This window comes from Nycticebus coucang, chromosome 17 (assembly GCF_027406575.1).
Source record: "Nycticebus coucang isolate mNycCou1 chromosome 17, mNycCou1.pri, whole genome shotgun sequence".
Lineage (NCBI taxonomy): Eukaryota > Metazoa > Chordata > Mammalia > Primates > Lorisidae > Nycticebus > Nycticebus coucang.
The window spans coordinates 44,915,042-44,936,247 of record NC_069796.1 but is presented as its reverse complement, the minus strand read 5'-3'; the positions used below and the strand labels follow the sequence as shown (position 1 = coordinate 44,936,247).

General features: G+C 43.8%; 1 protein-coding gene across 6 annotated transcripts in view; it reads right to left on the bottom strand.

Annotated features, from left to right (window-relative positions):
• SH3RF2 (SH3 domain containing ring finger 2) overlaps window positions 1-19,905 on the bottom strand; it is a 149,216-nt gene extending 129,311 nt beyond the window's left edge. For 3 of the 6 annotated variants that reach the window (XM_053565944.1, XM_053565940.1, XM_053565945.1), the window contains exon 1: window positions 18,179-18,765. In XM_053565944.1, the coding sequence (XP_053421919.1) occupies window positions 18,179-18,556 (378 nt within the window). In that variant the 5' untranslated portion in view covers window positions 18,557-18,765. Of the gene's footprint in view, window positions 1-18,178; window positions 18,766-19,225; window positions 19,358-19,804 lie in introns of those variants that run through there. The other 3 variants (XM_053565942.1, XM_053565941.1, XM_053565943.1) reach the window with 3 other exon arrangements.
• Window positions 19,906-21,206: the final 1,301 nt, after the last annotated feature.

Here is a 21,206-nt window from a genome sequence, read left to right as displayed (position 1 = left end):
TTTGCCCCTGAGTCCTGAGTTCAAGCCTCCTGAACCAACTCCCAAGGATGTGAGCCTGACTTCTCCCCAATTCTGCTCCCTGGGGAGGTGATCTGAGTTGACTGTGGGACAATTCAGTGATTTTTGCCTTCAGGATTCTATTTAATCTTGAGAACAACCATTCAAGTAGGTGCTTTGACTTCTTGGAGGAGGAAACTGAGGCTCTAAGAGTTCTCGTCACATCCAGCAAGTGAGAGAGCTGGATTCAAACACAGGTCTTTTGGATTTAATGTCTGTATTGTTCTCTTTTCCTGACAACAGTGTACAAGTGAACACCATTGAATTAAACTGTGAGAAACACAATTAGGGGGTAACATTAGGTAGACTCTCCCTCTGCCCCAGTTTTAATGCTATAATACAGTGCCTCCAGAGCCTTGGCTTTGGCCAAATCCAGCACTGTTCCTGCCGGCAGTGCCCTCGAGCAAGTTAAACTTTCTGAGTCTCAATCTCCTTATCTGTGAAATGGGGATGAGGATTATATTATATGCACCTATAGTATCTGCCTCACATGCAGCCTGTGAGAGTTAAACCAAAGTGCTCTGAGTTTTCAATAAGGTTAGTGATATATAAAGGGTCCAATTTGCATGTTCACTTTGCTGCAAGTTCTGCTGTTTCTACTTCCAAATTTACTCTTAAGTCTATACCCTTCTCTCCATCACTGCTAATATCTTAGTCTAGGGCACTCTTCTAGATAAACAGACTGGGTCTTCTACTTGCATTCTTGCCTCCAGAAATTCATTTTCTACACAGGAGCCAAGGTGATAGTTTGAACTGAAAATCAGGCCAGGTTATTCCCTGCTTTAACCTTTTTCATTGCATCTGATATCCAACCCTCTTCATTACCATGGCTTTGTGGTCCTGCTAGAGCAGGGGTATCCACCCTGTGGCCCATGGGCTGCATGCTGGTTTTGTGAGGACCTTCTATGCTTATCTGTGGTGTCTGACAGCACAAAAAGTATGTGCAGACCTTATTTTTTGCCAACCAGCTTTTGTTAGCGTTTGTGTATTTAATGTGTGGCTCAAGACAACTGCCCTTCTTCCAATGTGGGCAGAGGAAAAAAAGTTGAACACCTGCCCTAGACCTTCTTCTGCTGCAGCTTCCTTCTCTCAGGCACTCACCCCAGTGTTTATAATTCTCCAGTCATGTGGGTCTTCACTCCATTTCTAGAACTCAGAACTTGCCAAATTCGCTTTGCCTTCTGGGAACTGGCTCAAGACATCCTCCCTCACTGGAATCCACTTCTCTACTCTTCACAGGGCAGCTTCCTCTTGTCTTTCAGCTGTCAGCATAAATGCCTCCCTTAGAAAGGCTGTCATAGGCCACCCTGATCCAAGACCTTTGGTTTTATGCTCATGCCCTGCTCTGTAGTTAGTGTGTACAGCTTCCCTGTATTGGTTTGTGTGCGCGTGTGTGTGTGTGTTTGTGATGCTGTTGGTGATCTGCGCACATGTCTCAGAGCCCTTTACCATTTCTGCACAATCCAGCTTCACTTCCAATAGGCAGCACCTGTGATTTGGTTGGAAGTCTCTTCTTAAATTTCTAAAACCTATGTGCCCCTGGGACAGCTATTAACTAATAACTGATGGATATGGGGTATCTCTCACCTTTTGGCCAGCATAATTCTGAGGTCTAAGTTTTACACCGTTTCCCCAAATTTCCTCAAAGGATTAAGCTTCAGTTGCCCACTGTGGCAAATGATTTTATAAAATACTGGTGTTGGTGACCTTCTCTTCCCTATATGATGCTCCCACTCTGCTGCCAATGTCCTCACACTCCCCAAATAATCCCTGAGAACTCAATCCTCATCTCAGGGTCTGCTTCTCATGGTCTTTTTGTTCTTTTGATCTATCCCAGTAGACTCTGCTGAGTGTGCATTATGTCTGTCTTGTTTACGGTTATATCCTAGTGCCTAGTTTAGTGTCTGGTATCTAGTGAGCACTCGATACACATTAGTGCAATGAGTGAATACCAGTGGTTATTATTATTCAAATGTAGAATTTCTTCCTGTTACTAAGTTTAGCTTATACCAGTAGCTATCAGGCACCCACAGAATATATATAAAATGAATGTGTTCTTCAAAGCTTAAACAACTTTTTAAAAATTTTCTGTAGTGCTTTTAGGAGTAGTATTTCTGTTAATGTGTTGTTTAAGCAAAATTTGTTATGTAGAGACTCTTACTGTTTGGCAATTCTAGGAATGCTGAAGCCCAGCCTGGAAATACTTCAGAAATGTTTTATGGGACATACCCTATTATGCTTATTTGTGGGAAATTTAAATAGAAAGCACCTGAACCTCGGGGCAGGTACCCTGGATGGAATATGATGAATACTATGCAGAGCAGTGATAATAATGCTACATAACAACAAAAATCATTAATGTGTATTAAGTCCATTTACGGGCCAGTTCTTCAATGTGTCCATTAATCCTCAGAATCAATGTATGAGGATGAGTCATATGTTACCCCCATTCCCAATGAAGAGATTGAGGCTCAGGGAGATTATCCCAGAGTCATGCAACTAACAAGAGACATTAAAACCAGCTCTTAACTATTCCTCTCCCTTGTTCCCTGGGTAAGGAATACTTGAAATGGTTCACTGAGTAAACCAAATGAAGTACTTCAGCCTGGAGAAAATAAGATATTAAAATAAGATGCAGCCTTCCTGACTTGCCTTGGCAGAGCTGTAGGTTCCCAGGGAAGAGTGGGCAGCTGTGTTTTGTGTGGCTCAATTTCAGAAAGGCTTCTCTAACATTGCTCTCCAGAGGTGCAGGGAATAGGGTGTGTTCAGGCACAGAAAACTCTCCCACACTGAAGATTTGAGAGCACCAGTTGTAGGGGCCTTTCTGTGGGAAGTCAAGGAGAGGACTGAAGCAAAGGAGAGACGGCTGCTTGGCCTGGAGGACCTTCAAGATCTCTTCCAGATAGGAGACTTCAGAATGCAAAGACATTAAAAGGTTCATTCAGTCCCTACACATGTGGTTGTTATGATATAATTCTAGAGCACCAAGATGTAAACTGGCAATGGTAATGTGACGTGGGAGAAATATGCTAATCCATGCTAATTAATAAAAAAGATAGGTGCCATGCACACTCTTGACATAAGGCAGGCAGGGCTACTGTGCTGCAGGATGGACCAGAGTAACACGATGGTTGGAGATGTGGGTTTTGAGTCAGTCTATGTGGATATCTTGCCCAAAGTACTCCTGAGCCTCAGTTTCCTTATCTGTAAAACAGAGTTACTCTGTGAATTGAATAAGCTATTGCAGGTGAAGTATTTAGCACAGGCTCTGGTAAACTGTAACAGTTCCTCTGAAAACCTTTACATTTATATTTTTTCTTAAAAACATTAATGCAAATACTTCTGTATTATTTGCATACTCTGTAAAACATGAAAAGGTGGGTAGGCACTGGAACTCAGTGGGTCGGATGCCAGCCACATACACTGGGGCTGGCAGGTTCGAACCTGGCCTGGGCCTGCTAAAACAACAATGACAACCACAACAAAAAAAATAGCTGGACATTGTGGCAGGCACCTATAGGCCCAGCTACTTGGAAGGCTGAGGCAAGACAATTGCTTAAGTCCAAAGAGTTTGAGGTTGCTGTGAGCTGTGATGCCATGGCAGTCTACTGAGGGCAACATAGTAAGACTTTGTCTCAAAGGAAAAAAAGAAACAGGAAAGGGGAAAATTTTATATTCGGGTTATTAGAATCTTGAGACTCAGAGAATTTAAAGTTACCCCAGTTGTAGTAATTGATAAGTTTAATTAAGTACTCAGACACATTCCATGGTTAGTTTTCAACTATGATAGGATTGGAAGCTGGGTTTTATGAATTTCAGGGTCTATTTTTCCCCATCTATAATGGACCATCTTTGCTTATCCAGATGACAAGTTTCTGTGAGGAATGGAATATAAACACTTTGTCCTGACTCTGTTTACATTTCAAGAAAAATAGATCAGTTCTGGACTGGAGTTTGTCATAGTTCCTGATGAAATCTCTCTCCCAAATATGTGGGTTATTACAAAAGGAATGTAAAATCCACATGGATGGAAACAGATGAGCCCTCCCAGCAACACTGATAAGCCAAGCAAGTTGTAACCTGGATGCGTGACTCAGAAAGGACGCTGTTGACTATGTTTCATGGAAGTGAAATAATGGACCATAACGTAGTCTGTCTCAAAACTTCCATAGTGACCTAAGTATCCCTCCCTTGCACAACTGCTTTCTAACTGACTTCTTCTCTCTTCCCCTCTCTCTTCTCTCATTTTTGTTTCCACTGTCCAGCTGTCACATGCACTTTTCTGCCTTTCTCCTTCTCTATCCCCTATATTTTCTCAGCTCTATCCCATTTCTCTCACACTCTCTTGTGTTCCTCTCTATTCACCTAGACTTATTTTTACTATTTAAATCCTTAAATTTATCACTAAACAGTACCCAGTAAAGACACAGCCTCATTAACATAGAGTTGGATTTGCTATGGGTTAAATCATGCTCTTTGTCAACAACAAAAGCATGGTGACGTTGGTGCCAACAGGAACTGACTAGTAGCTAGTACAGAGCCCTAAGAGCTTCCAGGGGGACACCACACCAATCTTGGCCACCCTGACTGACCTGGTTAGAGCCCAGGCCTTGGATTCAGGCAGACCTGGTGCAAGTCCTATCTCTGTCACTTCCTAGAAGTTTTTTCATCTGTAAAGTGGGAAAATATCGTGGACCTCCAAGGATTGCTGGAAGGATTAAAAGAAACCACATTTATTTTGCTCAATGCCTGGCACTGCTCTGAGCCACGTGATGGTAGCAGTTATTAGGGTGATGATTCACAACTGTATCCACCTCCTTTCTGGCCTCTTTCTTTGCTGGTTCCCCACTCCATGCCCAAGCAACCAGAACAATCACTCCACTTGGTTAAGTTGGCTCCATTCTTCAGATCTTGGGATAGCAGCTGGAAGACAGGAAACCCAGGACGTGTCTCAACCACAAAGCTTTATGGTTGTAAAAATAATCCTAGTATTTCAAAAACTTCAGAAAACAAAAACAAGGCAATAAAAGTGTGTTTAATTCCAAATTCTCTCCCTATCTCATACAAAGAGAAGCAAAGGCGGGGATGGGAGATACTTTTTCCTGTTAAAATGTAGGATCCTGCACCGTGGACCCCTTTTGTAATCTCCCCAGAGGAAGAGAACCCTTGCTCTCTTTTCCCATTCTTCTCCCCCTTGATTAATTAATCTACCTGGATTTCCCTCATCCATGGGAATTTACCACACCAAGAAGAAATTTGGAATCCGGAAGATCACCTCTCTTGCTTTTCCAGAGAGCTGGGAAGGGAAGTTTTCTCTTCTACCTCTCCATTTCTCTGCCATTTCCTGTTTATTTAGCCAAAGTCCCAGATGAGACTTATGCCGCCTTGCCTTCCTCATGTCAAGGCGGTTCATTAATATCACAGACGAGCGCCTTCCCTGAACACAGACTTGCAGACTTCTACTCCTGCTCTGTGCCCTGTGATTCTGCTGCATTCATTGCCTTGGCAACCAATTAAAATACTTTAATGTGTACAGCGATATTATTCCTAATTCTGCAAAAACCAGGGCAACCTGCTCAGAAGGCTTCAACGTGCCAGGCAGTTGGCGTTCTTGGTATCTGGCCCCATTCTGGTTTGGCTTCTTTTTTCACCTCCCAGTTACCTCTGAATCCCCTGCAAGCAACTACGTGCCGTTCCTAACACACACCTGGCTTTCAATCAAGAAACACCCTCGCCAACAAGACAGGGGCTGGAAGGGATGCTGAGGACAAAATGGCTGGTATGGTTCTGTTCCTTTAGCCTCAGGGGAAGAGACAAGGAGCTCCTGAGCCATGAGGCTGGTTAATCTAACGGCAATTTCTTGCAATATGGCGAATATTATGCATTCAATAATTCCTTAGAGAAGGCTGATTGCATTTCGGCCACTGTGCTAGGTGCAGAGGAGGACATGGCCCGTCCTTACCCATGGAGCTGGTAGGCTAGTAGCAAAGAGACATTAGGAGACAGCGCTGTGCAGTCTGATCTGTGCTGTGGAGGTGGGCGGGCAGCACTGGGGACTCAGGGGAGATGTGGAGACATCTAAGCCCAACCCGAGTTTCGGCCTGAGGGCTGACTGGGGGAACAAAGGCCACACTGAGACTCGAGGACGGGCTGCAGTCTCCTGACTGGGCGGACAGTTTTGTGCCTTCTCTAACACTGGCAGTTTGGAGTGGGGTGCCCTCAGCTCGGTGCTCTGCTTTAGACGCCCCGGGATTATTTGCCTTATTTCTCTGTCTCCAGGCTAAAGTTTTCCTATTAGCCTTTCAGGAAAGATTAACAGTGAATGATCCATGTTCTCTGGGCTCTGCTGTTGGCCTTCCGTGCTGTGCTTTTGAATGGCGCCTGAGACACACATATTCCACGTCGGTCCCACCTCCTGGCCAACATGCCTCCCAGTGTGTTTCGAGGTTTGCATTCCTCCGTGTCATGGTATGACCTAATGCCTGGGTAATTAGGAATCAGATCATCTGCATTTTAAAAGAGTACAACCTTGGTAACTTTCCTGAATGGTTCCACAGATAGATGCTAAATTTTGATCTGTTATCATATTCTCCTAACTTATTAATATTAACAGTTACAGAGTACAAACCTCGTCTGTGGAGAGAAACCAGCAGTAGCCATCTCAGTGGGTTGTATGTAGAGTTAGGTGAGTTTCTGTAGGTGAAATTGTGTCACCCAGTAAGTGACACATAGTAAATCTACTCTGTCAGTAGAGTCCTTTATCTCTGCTCTCTCAACACGCTGTGAACACGTTTGTTTTGAGATTTATTAACTGCACCACAGTTGTTTGTTTACATGGCTATCTCTCCAAAAAGACCGTAAGCTCTTTGAGGACAAGGATCATGTCTCCTTGGCTTTAGTTCTCCACTGCGCCTCAGGCAAAGGGTCTTACCCAGACAAGGAATCTTGTACATATCTCTTGAATAAATGAGACCCGAGAAGTATTAATAATAAGAGTGCCTGACATTGATTGTCATTGAGCTTACTCTGTGTCTAGCCCTGTGCTAAGAGCTTAATGTGAATTATTTTGATTTATCCTCCAAATGATGCCGTGACCATTATTATCCCCACATCTCTGATGCAGGGAAATAGCAGGCCAACTGTGCTGAGCGTGATGAATTGTTAAAGATAAACCTACCTGGATGAGTACAAGCAGATAGTTAATTTTACTAGGAACTTATTTGGTGCCAGCCCCGTGCTGAGCGCTCTATAGGTGTGATCTCATTAAATCTTTCTGCTAACCCTAGAAGGTGAGACTTGCTCTTCCTATTGCATAGCAAGGATGCTCGGAGTCACTAGGTCGCTTGCCCAGCAGCACACAGTTGGTACTCAAGGATGGGGTGGGGGGGGCCTTTGTTCTGCATCATATTATCCTGTTTACTTATATCACTGAACACCTCAGGTCAGAAGCAGCAGAAAATTAGAACACGTATCTTTAAAGTGATGCTAAAATATGTATTTCTCTTATACAGAAAGACATTTAGAGATATTTGTCTATGTTCCAGGACCTAGGGGGAGGAAGGAATGGGAGTTATGTTTAATGGGTGCAGCGTTTCAGTATGAGATGATGGAAAAGTTCTGGAGAGGGATGTGGCAATGGTGGCATAACAAGGTGACTGTACTTAATGCCACTGAACTGGACACTTAGGGAAGGCTAAAATTGTAGATCTTATGCTGTGCATATTTTATCACAATAAAAAATGACAAAATTAGGGATTTGGCAGCACAAGTACAGTATGAGGACTGAGGCCACATTGTAACCTGAAATGCTGCCTTCCCTTTATGTTGGAGGTCAGGTTGAGTTAGCTTATAAACACAGCGGCAAATTCTTCCTTTCCGTCACTGGGATCCCTGTGACTAAGTGTCAATTAACTGAGGATAAAGTGTTTTTCCCAAGATCAAAGGTACACATGGAACGCAGCCTATGATGCAGGGGTGTGTCCACATAGAGAGTGGCCTTTGCTATCTTTTTAGGGGCAGTATTTCACACACTAAGTGATTTTGAACTTGGTCCACTATGTTTTCCTGAGTGATATTTGTCACCCAGAAAGGTATTAATAAGGTGACTTACATCAAACGTATTTCAGTCACCATCTGACTTTCCACCTAATGTTGAGAGCTGCTTATTCTCCACATAGCTCTGTAATGGCTCCATTCACAAAGGGTTCACTTCCGCATCATGAGGAGTTATTTTGTGATTCCACAAAGTCTACTACAGACGTGAGTATGTTTATTTACTTAATCTTCCAGCCAAAAAAACATTTCAGACTTCCTAATACGGGCCAGGGTGTGGGCTGGGAGCTTCAGGCACAGTACTGAGCTATGAGTTTCCTGTTTTCTTTGTGCCTGCATCATATTATCCTGTTTACTTATATCACTGAACACCTCAGGTCAGAAGCAGCAGAAAATTAGAACACGTATCTTTAAAGTGATGCTAAAATATGTATTTCTCTTATACAGAAAGACATTTAGAGATATTTGTCTATGTTCCAGGACCTAGGGGGAGGAAGGAATGGGAGTTATGTTTAATAGGAGAAATGACAGAGATCTGAGAGCAACTCAGCTACTCTTGGAGTCCTGGGGTCTGAGCCCCAGAGCGTACCTGGCGTGAGCTTTCAGGACAGAGCCTGGCACACAGCAGGAGCTTAGGGATGGCTTGCTGAGTGCTCTGGCTTCTGAGCTGGGATCTGGAACAGTGTACCCTGGGGGCTGATACAGACCCCGGCTGCAGGGAGCTGCTCATGGTGGACTAGTGTTTGCTCACCCATGTTCTAGCACTTGCTTTGGGCACTCTGCCTGGCACTCAGATGTGCGAGGGCTATTGGGTAACCTGATCATTTCAGTGAAAAGGGATGGCTCTCCAGGGACATGGAGACTGCTCCTCAGTTACTTGGTAAGCTCCCCTACCTGTCTGGAGCAGAGATATCTTGCTTGGCTGCTCTGAATCCATCAAGTTGCTGTAGATACAGCCAGTAGGCCACGTGAGGGCATGCAACCAGTCTGGCACAATGGCCACTGGAGAGACTTTATTACAGACAACACTTGGCCTGTGCCTTCCTAGTGGTGTCTCGTGACCTGATATGAAGGCAAGTATCTGGTCACTCTGTCTCTTCTCTATCTGTCTCCGTCTCCCTCTCTTCCAGCTTCCATTCTAATTCAAGAGATCCCTCTCCTGTCCTGTCTTTCCCAGGCTCACATGCCCAGAACAGACCCCATCTTTTCATCCCTTGACCACATCCTTCCTGAATCTTAAAACACCTATTTTTTCTAGAAAGTTCATTTTTAATGATCAAACTTCATTTCCCTCAAAATGAACCACCTTACCACCTGACATTCTCATAAGCCATCACTTCTTGAGTCTAAGCCTCCTTTGCCTTAATCAACTTTATTAGGTTATAAATTACATTCAAAAATGTACCCACTTCAAGTGTCTACTTTGATGGAATTTTAATAAACCTATGTACTATCGTATAAAGCATTTCCATTGTACAAAAATACAGTTTTGTCTTCTCTAGAATTTTATATAAATGGAGTAAGACAATATGTACTCTTTAGTAAGACACTATTTTTTCACATCTTAACATTTCTAAAATTGGATGTATCTTACAGTGAGCATCTAACATGCTCTTTTTTCCTTTAAAAGCTATATGTAAATAGACAATACATATTATAATGAATAATATCTTAAAATCAGTATCAACGCCCCTGATTTTAATATGTAAAGACACATGTCTATCCATACATGTGTGTTTGAATACATGTGGACTGGTTTACCACCTCATCTGGGTTGGTTTTTGCATTGAGAAGGTGAGAATCTTTGCTGTGTAAGTCACCACAGTGTCTATACTAGAAACTGGTAGGAACTAAATAAATACTGCAGAGGGTGGTGATAGTGAATTTCAAACAGTTTTCTAAAAATATCTTTTGCATTCTGACTGAGCATATTAAGTCTGAGACAGTATTTCCCAAATTTTGTTCCGTAGACAATTAATATTACTAACAAGCTAATAAAAGGGAGAAGGGGATTGCCAACGTCATAGAAATTTGGAAAACATTAAACATTTCTTTTTTTTTTTTTTGTAGAGACAGGGTTTCACTTTATTGCTCTCGGTAGAGTGCCGTGGCATCACACAGCTCACAGCAACCTCCAACTCCTGGGCTTAAGCGATTCTCCTGTCTCAGCCTCCTGAGCAGCTGGGACTACAGGCGCCTGCCACAACGCCCGGCTATTTTTTTGTTGCAGTTTGGCCGGGGCTGGGTTTGAACCCGCCACCCTCGGTATATGGGGCCGGCGCCCTGCTCACTGAGCCACAGGCGCCGCCCCGGAAAACATTTCTTATTATAATCTCCCACTTAGAGATTCACAATTCATTTGCATGCCTGAAGTTCTAAAAAGTCCTATAGCAAAGAATAAATGTTTAACTTTTTTTTTCCAGATAGGCTAGATTGTCCTGGTGTCAGCCTCGCTCACAGCTGCCTCAAACTCCAGGGTTTAAGTGATCTTCCTGCCTCAGCCTCTCAAGTAGCTGGGACGACAGGTGCCTGCCATAATGCCCAGCTAATTTTTCTATTTTTAGTAGAGACAGGTCTCTTGCTCAGGCTGGTCTCAAATTCCTAAGCTCAAGTAATCCTGCCACCTTGGCCTCCCAGAGTAAGGATTATAGGTGTGAGCCACCCAGCTTTGCCTAGATAGCTTTGTTTTAATCTCAGGTTTGTTTGACCCTGGCGCTTTGCACAACATCCATTAAGACCTTACAGAACACACCATGTAAAAGAGTAATCTAAGGTATAAGCATGAATAAAAAGAATGGGAAAGAAAGGGAGAGTCAAATGTGTTGGTGCATGCCTTAGTCCGTCCACTTGAGAGGCTGAGGTAGGAAGATCACTTGAACCCCAGAGTTCAAGACTGTGCTGCATGATGACGATGTTTGTGAATAGCCACTGCACTCTAGTCTGGGTAACATGGAAAAATCCCGTCTCTAAAAAGAGTAAGTAAAATAAAATGAAAGAGACAGGGCAATGAAACTGACTAAAATTGTCCAGGATGAGAATCTATTATCTGAAATGCAGGGGACCAGAAGAGTTTCTGATTTCCGATTTTTTTTGGATTTTGGAATATTTGCAGAATACATATCGATTAAGCATCTCAACTTTGAAAATCCAAAATCTGAAATTTAAAATGCTCCAATGAGAATTTCTTTTGAGCATCCTGTCGGTGCTCAAAAAGTTTCAGATTATGGAGCCTTTCGGATTTCAGATTTGCAGATTAGGAATGCTCAACCTGTCTGTGAACTGGTCCCAGCTAAGCCTAAAGAGACGTAACGATGCCTGATGGGCCAAGTAAAGAAGCTGTTCAAGAGGCAAGGGCTGAACATGCACTCGCCTTCTCTCCAAAATCTCTTTATAGTATAAAGAGAAGGGGGGGGGGACTGGCATCCTTTTCTAAGAAGAAATGAAAGCAACACAAAAATATGTATTAGCTAATTCCTTAGGTAACACGTCCCCAGTGCACATGGTGGATAATTGAGATTGAGTAAGAAAAACCCCATGCCCCACCCATCTGCCTCAGAGCTTAGGCCGTGTCTGGGGAATGAGCTGTCATGTTTGCCCATTGTTTGTCCAGACATATTTAACTGATAAGAAAACTGACGTGGGTAATAAAATGGCAGGCTGAAATGGGGACAAACTCACCTGCAATAATTACCTTAATCATTTAAACGATGGACGGCAAAGTCTTTCTCAGAAATAACACTGACCCAATATACATAGAGAGGGAGGGAAAGCAGAGTGAACCTGGTGAAAATCAGGAAGAGACTGAAAGAAATGTATAAGAGCTCACTTTCCTTTTTAAACATATTATTTTAAAAAATTACTATAGATGAAATTGACTTTTTTTCTCATGATGTGTGTTTCTGTGAATTATAATGCATATATAGATTCATATAGTTTATACCATGATCAGGATACAGAACAGTTCCACCACTGGAAAACCCTCATGCTACCCCTATATTGTCACATCCTCCCCCAACCTCTAGCCCAGTGTTTTTCAACCTTTTATCTCATGGCACACTTGAACTTATAGTTACAATTCAGCAACACACTTAAATTATGTTGATCCAAAAAAAAAAAAAAAAAAAGAGTAAACTCCATCCAGGTAAATGTAAGAGATGTAAAGTCTCCATCTTTTTTTTAAAGGCTGAATATATTCCGTGGTATACATATACCACAGTTTGTTGATCCATTCATGGGTTGATGGGCACTTAGGTTGCTTCCATGACTTGGCAATTATGAATTGAGCTACAATAAACATTGAAATACATTCTTCTTAGTAAAGTATCACCAGAATGGAAAAAAATAAATATCCAATGTACTCTATACTAATATGAAGTCAATATATAAACAATTACATGCTCATAAAAACAATAAAATACTAATATAGTCCAGTTCAGGGGTTAAGGGAAGCAGGAGGGCAGAGACATTTGGCAGATGGAGGGAGGACCTGAGGGGGGATCCTACATCACACTGTGGATGTGCACATTGTGAGGGTGTGTAACACACCCTGTGGGTGAGGGGCTCTGGAACAAATGGAACTTTACCCTGGAAGTGAGAACAATGTAACCTAAAAATTGTACCCTCATATTAATCTGAAAAAATAAATAAAAATACTCAAAAAACGAGTAGAAAAGAAAGGAGACTACACTTTGTGCTTTGAGCTTCTTTTGTTTTTTCTTTTCTTTTTTTGAACTTCTTTTCAAAATAATGTAATTAATGATCTTTAAACATTTTCACAGCACACCTAAAATCCTCTCACTGCATGCCACAGCATATAGGTTGAAAATCACTGATCTAGCCCCTGGCAACTACTAATCTGATTTTTATCACTAGTTTTGTCTTTTTTCAAGAATTCTCATTCCTTTTGCAATCCCCTTTTCTTAATTTTTTTTTTTTTTTTTTAGAGACAGAGTCTCACTTTGTCGATCTCGGTAGAGGGCTGTGGTGTCACAGCTCACAGCAACTTCCAGCTCTTGGTCTTAGGCGATTTTCTTGCCTCAGCCTCCCAAGTAGCTGGGACTACAGGCACCCACCACAATGCCCGGCTATTTTTTGTTGTTGTTATTGTTGTTGCAGTTTGGCCGGGGCTGCATTCGAACCTGCCACTCTCGGTATATGGGGCCGGCGCCCTACTCACTGAGCCGTAGGCGCCGCCCTGCTTAATTTTATAATGGGAACCTCTGCATCTCTGCATGTGTACGCAAAGAACTCCAGTGCCAGCCAACTTTTCTCTCTATTGTTATACTCATTTGTTATTTACTGTTGCTAACATTTATTAGCAGCCATTATGTACCAAGCTCTTTACAGATATTATTTAGTTTTAATCTCACAATAGCCTTATGATATATGTACACCATTATTATCTCCATTATACACATTCGGAAACTGAGGATCAGAGAGGTTAAGTGACTTACCTAAGGCTTCACAGCTCAAACCCAACTCCACTTGATCATGCATCAGTAAGCAATAAAAGGCAGGGGATGGTAACTAGGAAGAAGGCACACCAGGAGAGGCTGGGGGCTGTGACAATCTGGGGCCATGTGGTTTTAAAAAATGTTTGCAAACGAGTGTGAAGCTGGAGAACCATCTGGGACTCCTGACTTATCAACCTCAGCCCCTACCTTTCTGCTTCCCTCCATCTGCCACATATGGTCCTGCTGTCCCAGGTAGCGCCTCCCCGCTGTTTTCAGGTGCCTGAGATGATTTTAATCCCCTTTACAAATTTAGCAAAACCACTGTCTGTATCACAGCTCTGTTTCAGCACACATCTGAAACCCAGGAAAGGGGCTGCACTTCCTTCTGGATTCTACCCAACCTCAATTCCCTGATGTACTCTCCGACCTCATTTTTCTCCCTTAGTGCTTGCAAAACCAGCTGAAAAGTTTCTAGGACAAAGCCACCTGGTCTGTGTGCTGGAGGTGGCAGGTGTGTTCCCGCTGATAAGGGGCAAGTAAAACCGAAATGTGTGCAATCTACATGATAATTAGCAACATAGGGACAAAGTCCAGCCTTGCAAGACCCAGGATGGTGACATTCATCTTGGGGAGTAGAGTGCAAAGCAGGAGAAAAGGAAAAATAGAAAAGTTAACGCGGAACCAATGATGCTGGGAAATGGACAAGGTGCTTGCCCTATGTATGCATTTCCTTTGAACTTGCTATTTGGAGAAGTGAAGTTGATTAAGGAGTTGTCTCCTAGAGTCAACTCATAGCTCTTTAAGGGTCCTGGGAGTGAGCCGCAGAGCCAGCACACTCTGGGAAGAATCACATGTCTGAATCACTGCCACGGATCATTTGGAGGCGAGTAAAACCACCAGAAACGAAGGTACCAAGGACCTGGGCAGCACATGATTAACAAGGGAGTGAAAGGGGGGCATGCCATTTAGAGTAGAAAGTGTTAAGTCACTTCAATAACAACCTCAGCTAAAACTGATTGAGCACTTAATACCATCCAGTCACTGTGCTAGGAGTTAAGTGACATGAATCACCCTGTGTTTCTCACAACGACCTTCTGAGGGAGGCACTGCTATCATCTCCAATTTATAGATTAGGAACTTTGTGTACCCAAAGTACACAACTGGGGAAGAATCGGGATTTGAATTTTGATATTTCTCTAACCTAAGGCAGCAAATGTCTAACTTCTCTGCTTTATTCCGTCCTAATTCAGAGATATCATTGAAGTGTAACAGAACGAAGAGTTAGGCAGATCAGCTATTCAGGAACTCACAACCCTTTAGAAGGCTTGTAAAATTGCTTTGGTTTCACTATATTATAGGAAGGAATGAGAACTGGTGGGCTCTGCATGACCAGGGGCCTGCCAGGGTTCTGGCGATCTTGCCTGTTGGTTTGAAATAATTGCATGCTGTGGAAACCTACAGTTGTTTCTCAAGTTTTCTTTTTACACAATCAGCTTGGGAGGGTTTCAGACATGTTGGCACAATGGGCTATTTTTTCTCTCTATTGGGGTGGCACCAGGAGGTGTGACGATTGGTTCCACCCTAGCATACTGGCTGGCACAAGATGCATCAGGCTTCTTTAAGCTAACAAAAGATCTCGATGAGCTCGTTTTTTAGATGAACCTGGGTGAGCAGAGTAGACTTTGGAAAAGCTTATACTCTGTTTCCTCGAAAATAAGACATCCTCCGAAAATAAGACCTACTTACAGGAAAGATAAGACATCCCCTGAAAATAAGACCTAGAGCATCTTTGGGAGCACACCTTAAAAGAAGACACTGTCTTATTTTTGGGGAAACAGGGTAGATAGGAAGTTAAATGAACTCTTTCAGAGGGCCAGGTTATCAGTGAGTCCCCTGTGACAACAGGTTATTTATGCCCTCTTAGGAAAGTACTTTATACTTAGTATTATCCTGGCCTGAACTCAGCACAGAATCAAGTTCAATAATAATACCTATTCCACTCTCCCTTGAGGGTTGTAACTCCATCTGTGTTTTGCAGCATGTCTCATGTGTGGCAGGGCACAATAAACAGTCAATAATAATGTTCGCCGTAATAATGATCTTCCAAATGCCTTTCATCTAAGGCTCTCAGAGTGCTTTACAAACACTAATTAGTTAAGCCTCACAATGGCTCTCTGTTTTTACAATACATCTTCCCATTTTACAGAATTTTAAATTGAGACCCAGCAAACTTAAGTGGCTTACTCAAAGTCATACAGCAAATTTAAATTAACGATAAGGATGATGCTTTGCATTTGCATAGCAGATCTTTTCGATAGTGATACCAGTATCTTGCAATGATTTCTTTCACACTATCCTGGAAGAAGGTGGGTAGTAAGAATTATTTCAAATATTTCATTTGATTGTCTAAACTGAAGCAGAGAGGGAGAGTAAGTCAGGAGGATTTGAGTGAGGATGCAAATTCTCTCCTCTGACTCTCAGAACAGAGTATGGCGTCCAGACAATCCCCATTTCTCTTAACCAAAGGATGCTCAGTCGTTTCCACACTTACAGAAAAGATACCTATATTTGGGGGGAGTAGAGACAGTTGTAGATGTCAGCTACATTTGTATCCAGGAATAGGTCTGAGAGGGACCACTGCAAGAGGAATCACTCAGGAAATGAGGGGCACAGGGGGAGGGGTGAGGTAGTGGCTGCCAGCCCTGCTCTCTCACGGAGCATCCTCCCAACCCAGGCCTTTCCTAAAATCAGGAGCCCTTAAAGGCTTGGTTCTGGGTTTCAGCCTCCTCGTAGGACTTGGTCCAGAGTAGCTTGGAGGAGGGGTACAGGCACATCACCGGCACCACACTCGGATATTACGTGTCTCTGTGAAAGAGTTCCAGGGCACCCAGCATCCTGACGACTATCTCTGACCTATAACTAACTCCCATCCCAATTCCCTGTGATAGAAGGACCCTGGGAATCCTCTGTGGTTCAAAAACTTGGCAGCTGTGGATCCTTTTGTTGCTACCTTTTCTTAGCAACACAGACACGTAGAAAAAGATGAAGACCTGAACAAAAACGTTTGACGCTGATAAGGGACTTGCCTCCTCCCAGGCCCCCAACTTTAGTGAGTGATGATACTCTGCTGAAAAGCAAGTGGAGTAAGGGAGAAGCAGGGGTGGGGGTGGAGGGCATCTTAGGAATTCAAGGTGGATTTGCTGACCCAGAGATAGAGCCCTCTTCTCTGTAAACAAGGCATGTTTGAGAAAAATTTCTTTCCTCACCCCCACCCAGCCAGCGTTTCCAGGCCTGGAATTCTGATTGATGACTAGACCACGGCTAATGGAAAGACTTGGAGGGGAGGCCCAAGCCCTTTTCTGGAATGTGTTCACACACACAAGCCTGGTGGCAATGAAGAGTCTGCAAGGACGAAATACCAGTGTCCCGCTTCTTCCCACTCTCATTTTTGAATGTTTACAAATATCCCTACCACATAGGTGGCTTAAAGGTGCAGTGAACTCGGGTGAGCTCTTAGAAGGAACATTTCAAAAAGTTGTCCCAAATGCAAGTCTCTTCTCCTGAGTGGGGCAGGAGTCTGTGCAAGACTCTCCCACACACTCTTCAGAGCAGGCAGCTGTGGGTCCTGCGGCCTGTGTTAAAACTTGCTTTAGGTAAGACGTCAAAGAAAGGAGCTTGGCTTTGCTAAGTATGCGGGTGACCCAAGCCATAGCTTTCTGTGTTCACTTCTGCACGCTGACTGCAGGGGTGACAGTGCAAATAATTATGCTGGACTCACAAGGACCATGTGCCTCTCTCTGGAAGTGCCCTCACACAGCATTCTGCCACGGAGCTCTCTGCCACATCAAATAAAGTCCTTGCGTGTACGGACTGGGGGATTCCAGTTCTCCAGACAGGAAAAGCATTACTGGGTGATCTGTGCAGTTCACCCGGGTCTGTTTGGTTTTCTGTTCGCAGCCCGTGCTGTGCATTTTCTGTGTGTTTTATTCGTTTTGCAAAGTGAGACCTATCTCTGGTGCCCCTATACTTATCTGCTGTGCTTCACAGCCCAGCCTTTGCTATCAATCAGTCTGCCCACGTGGACGCTTCCCTCTGGCTCTATCTTGGGCGTCGAGTTAACCTGATAGATTTGAATAGATTATGAATGGGCATTGTCATAAAAGTGCTTTATGACTAGGGGTGGGAAGATGGATTTGGGTAAAATTCATGTGAAACCTGCCATTTGGAAACTTCTCAGAGATCTCACAAGCAGCAAGCATTTGGATTTGTTTTCTCTTTTCCCCACCCTTCGTGCATTTCCCACACACTGGCTTGTCCTCAGAACAGTAGAAGTGAAAGACCAAAAATACAATCTAAAAGGCTTTCCTCATGCTCTTACCTTCTGGACAAGAAGGAGAGCTTGAGGAAGTCTGAATAGTTCAAAGGGAATTCTCAGATGAATTAGATAAGCTGAGGATTCCCCTTGTTTCAGTACAATGATCGCTGCCTACAGAAACTTATCACTGGGGAATCACCCGGTGGCACTCTGAAACTGAAAACAAAACAATCCCTAGCTCCCAGGACACGCAAATCCAACCTCCAAGTGACATGATATTAACAAGTAAGGTCTTTCTTACCCCATCTGTGTGGATTCGGATGTTGGGCACCAGCCGGAAAGAGCTGGCCTGCAGACCTCTGGGGTTGGCCCTGCCTTTCCTGCCGTCCGGCAGGGTCAGCACGCTGGGCCTGCGGAAGGAACCCCCTCTCCTGGGGCTCCTGCCCTCCCGCACGCCGTCCAGAAGCCGCACGAGCAGCAGGTTGGCCGGCAGCGACTCGATGCTGCAGAACACCAGGGTCCTGCATTCCGGGCACCGCAGCTCCTTGTGGGCCTTGAAAACCTTCTGCAGACATGGTTTGCAGAAGGTATGCTGGCAGGGGAGGACTTTGGCTGTAACATCGAGCTTTTCCAAGCACACAGGGCACTCCAGAAAATCAAGTAAGGTCAAATCATCCATTTTACTTCAAAACTCCAGTCCCGACCTGGAGGAGCAGGGTCCACATCGTAGGGTCAGCTGAGCCAAGGGACTAGAGCCGATCTCTTGAGAGCTTCAGAATTCTGCTTGAAGGAGAAAGGAAAGGAAGGGGGAAAAAATGTGACTACTCTGCGAGGTATATCCCACCTACATTGAGGCAGTGTCTCATCAGGCAGTCTGCAAGTACTTTGTTCCGGCACCCAAGTTTCAAATGACTCATTGTGATTCAGTGTAGCAGGTATAAGACTCCACTGTGCCTGTGCAGGGATTAGAGGGAGCCTTCCACCGGCTGCCTGCTCACTGCCTGGGCAGAAAGAAGAGCAGGGAAGCAACGCCAGCCTGTGGAGGTGGCCACACGCCCCGTCTCCCAGCCGGGGTGGAAGGGTCCTCACCCCGCCTGGGCAGAGCGCTCTAACAGTCTCAGCTCCCACCCCCTCGGGATGCAGTGAGCCTTCTCCTCTTCCTTTCCCCCCAGATTTAAACTTACCTATTACCTGCATCACACATGGATCAGTTTAGGTAAATAAGTTGATCTGAATCCTATGCAGATGAAGAATTACTTCCTTCACAATGTATCTTCCTTCGCCATTTTGTTCTAGCAATGCATAAGAAACATTTCTACTAGAAACCCATTTTCAAAAATTGTTTTACCTTAGCTACAGGACAAGAGGACTGGGAGGCTCCTCTTTTCCTGTCGTTCTTTTCTGCTCTCCTCTCTGCCCCTCTTTTTCTTTTCGTTTGCCTCCTCACTCTGATTACCTTAGCCTGGGAGACAGTATTCCTCCCACAAGATAAAGTCGTGCAGCCTGTTTAGTTACTTTGACAATTGTTTTCAGTTTCAAGCGAAGCAGATAGGAATTCTGCACTGTGGTCACAACCTGTACAAACTAAGATAGGGCAGCCTAGAAGTCGGGGCGTGTGTGTGTGGAGGGGTGTCTAAAAACACCCTTTGTTCCAGAGCACAAGTCTCCTTTGGGATGTATGAACATAAGTCTCCAGTTTAGAAAAGTGTCCTGAGAAGAAGTCAGCTGTGCCTCACAAGTGCCAAGGCTCAAGCGAATGCCACCATAGCCCAAGAGGTTTGGCAGGAGGGTGACTGGCCGGACTAGTGACCAGTAGGCAGAGGAGACATGAGGCAGGAGGATGGGAGATGGCGCCTGTCTCCCTAAGGCTCCTCTCCACATACAGCAGCAAGGCAGGCGGGAAGGTGTGCGGGGGGGGGCCACTAACCTCGTGCTGGAAACCTCTGTCGAGTTGGCTCAGCACCCTCCTCCACTCAGCAGGGGCGGGCTCCCTCCAACCCGCTTCCTTTCCTCCTAGAGCTGCTGCTGCTAGGGCTTTGAGAACTTTCACAACTCGTCTTACTCATTTCAAGGGATCACCTTACCCAGCCCTGTTAACGCTTTCATCGCCAGGCTGCTGCCTACCAGCAACACACTGGTGTTTTTTTTTTAGTTGACTCTTTATTACTCTTCTTTCCTTTAGGAAACTGCAGAGATTTCTTGGAAAAGATTGTAAGAGGCAAAGTAGAAGTCAGCCAAGTATTTACAAAGTTTACATTTTCACTTTTCCCATTTTCTTTTCTATCCAGGGAGTTGAAACCTGCATTATAAACATACCAAAGGGATTGTAATCTTTAAACCTTTGTCAAGATTTCCTGGGAAGGTCAAACATATTAATGAAGTTATGACAACAAGGACAAGAAAACCACTCAGAAAATATTGCTCCTTAAAAATCATAGTCATTTAGAGATGACTGGGACTTTAGTGACCTTTTTGCTCAATCTCTTTATATTAGAAAAATACTGTGTGATACACTGTTTCACATGTATGAAAAATCAAACACAGAAGGATTTTTTTTTTAAAGAAAAAGCAATGGTCTCCAACTTTCCTATAGTCTTTTCATATCCCCAAATAAAGACTGTGCTTCTGTTTTTTTTTTTTATTTACCAGTAACAACACGTTTCATGTAAAATCATAAAGATATCCAATTGAGTAAGAAATAAGAATGATCTCACCTAACATCCTTGTCTGTGCCAAGCACTATTCTCCACACTTTACCTGTGTTCACCTGTTTATCCCTCTTAACAACCCGGGGATGTGTCACACTCTTCTTTACCTTCAGTTTACAGTGGAGGAAACTTGAGAACACAGAAGTTAGATAACTGATCCCAGGAGTCACAGCTGGCAGAGGCAGGTGGTCTGTGCTCTTGGCTACCATGTCATGTAGTGATAAAACTTTATGAGCAAAAGTAGGAGAAGTGGTGGTTCCCGGAGCTAAGCCTCATCTAGGATGGCAGGCAGTCAAGAGATAATGACCAAGATGGCCACTCAATGAAGCAACTGAGTCTGGAAAGACCAAGAGATTCTTTGAAGTTGCCCAGTGAGTTAGGGGCAGAACTGGGACTAGAACTATATCTTCTCTCTCAACCTAGGGATGACAATTCTTTATTATGCAGAAAGCTCTTAGATACAGCTACATACGAAAATTTTAAGAGGGGACCAAGTGACTTGAAAGCATTGTGGTTGTTCATGTGTTTTTCAAAGTTCTCCCATGTCAGTTCTGCAAAATCAAACGTGCACGAAGCTTGAAACAGGGAGAACTTTAGAATAAAAGAGATAAAATTAGCTAT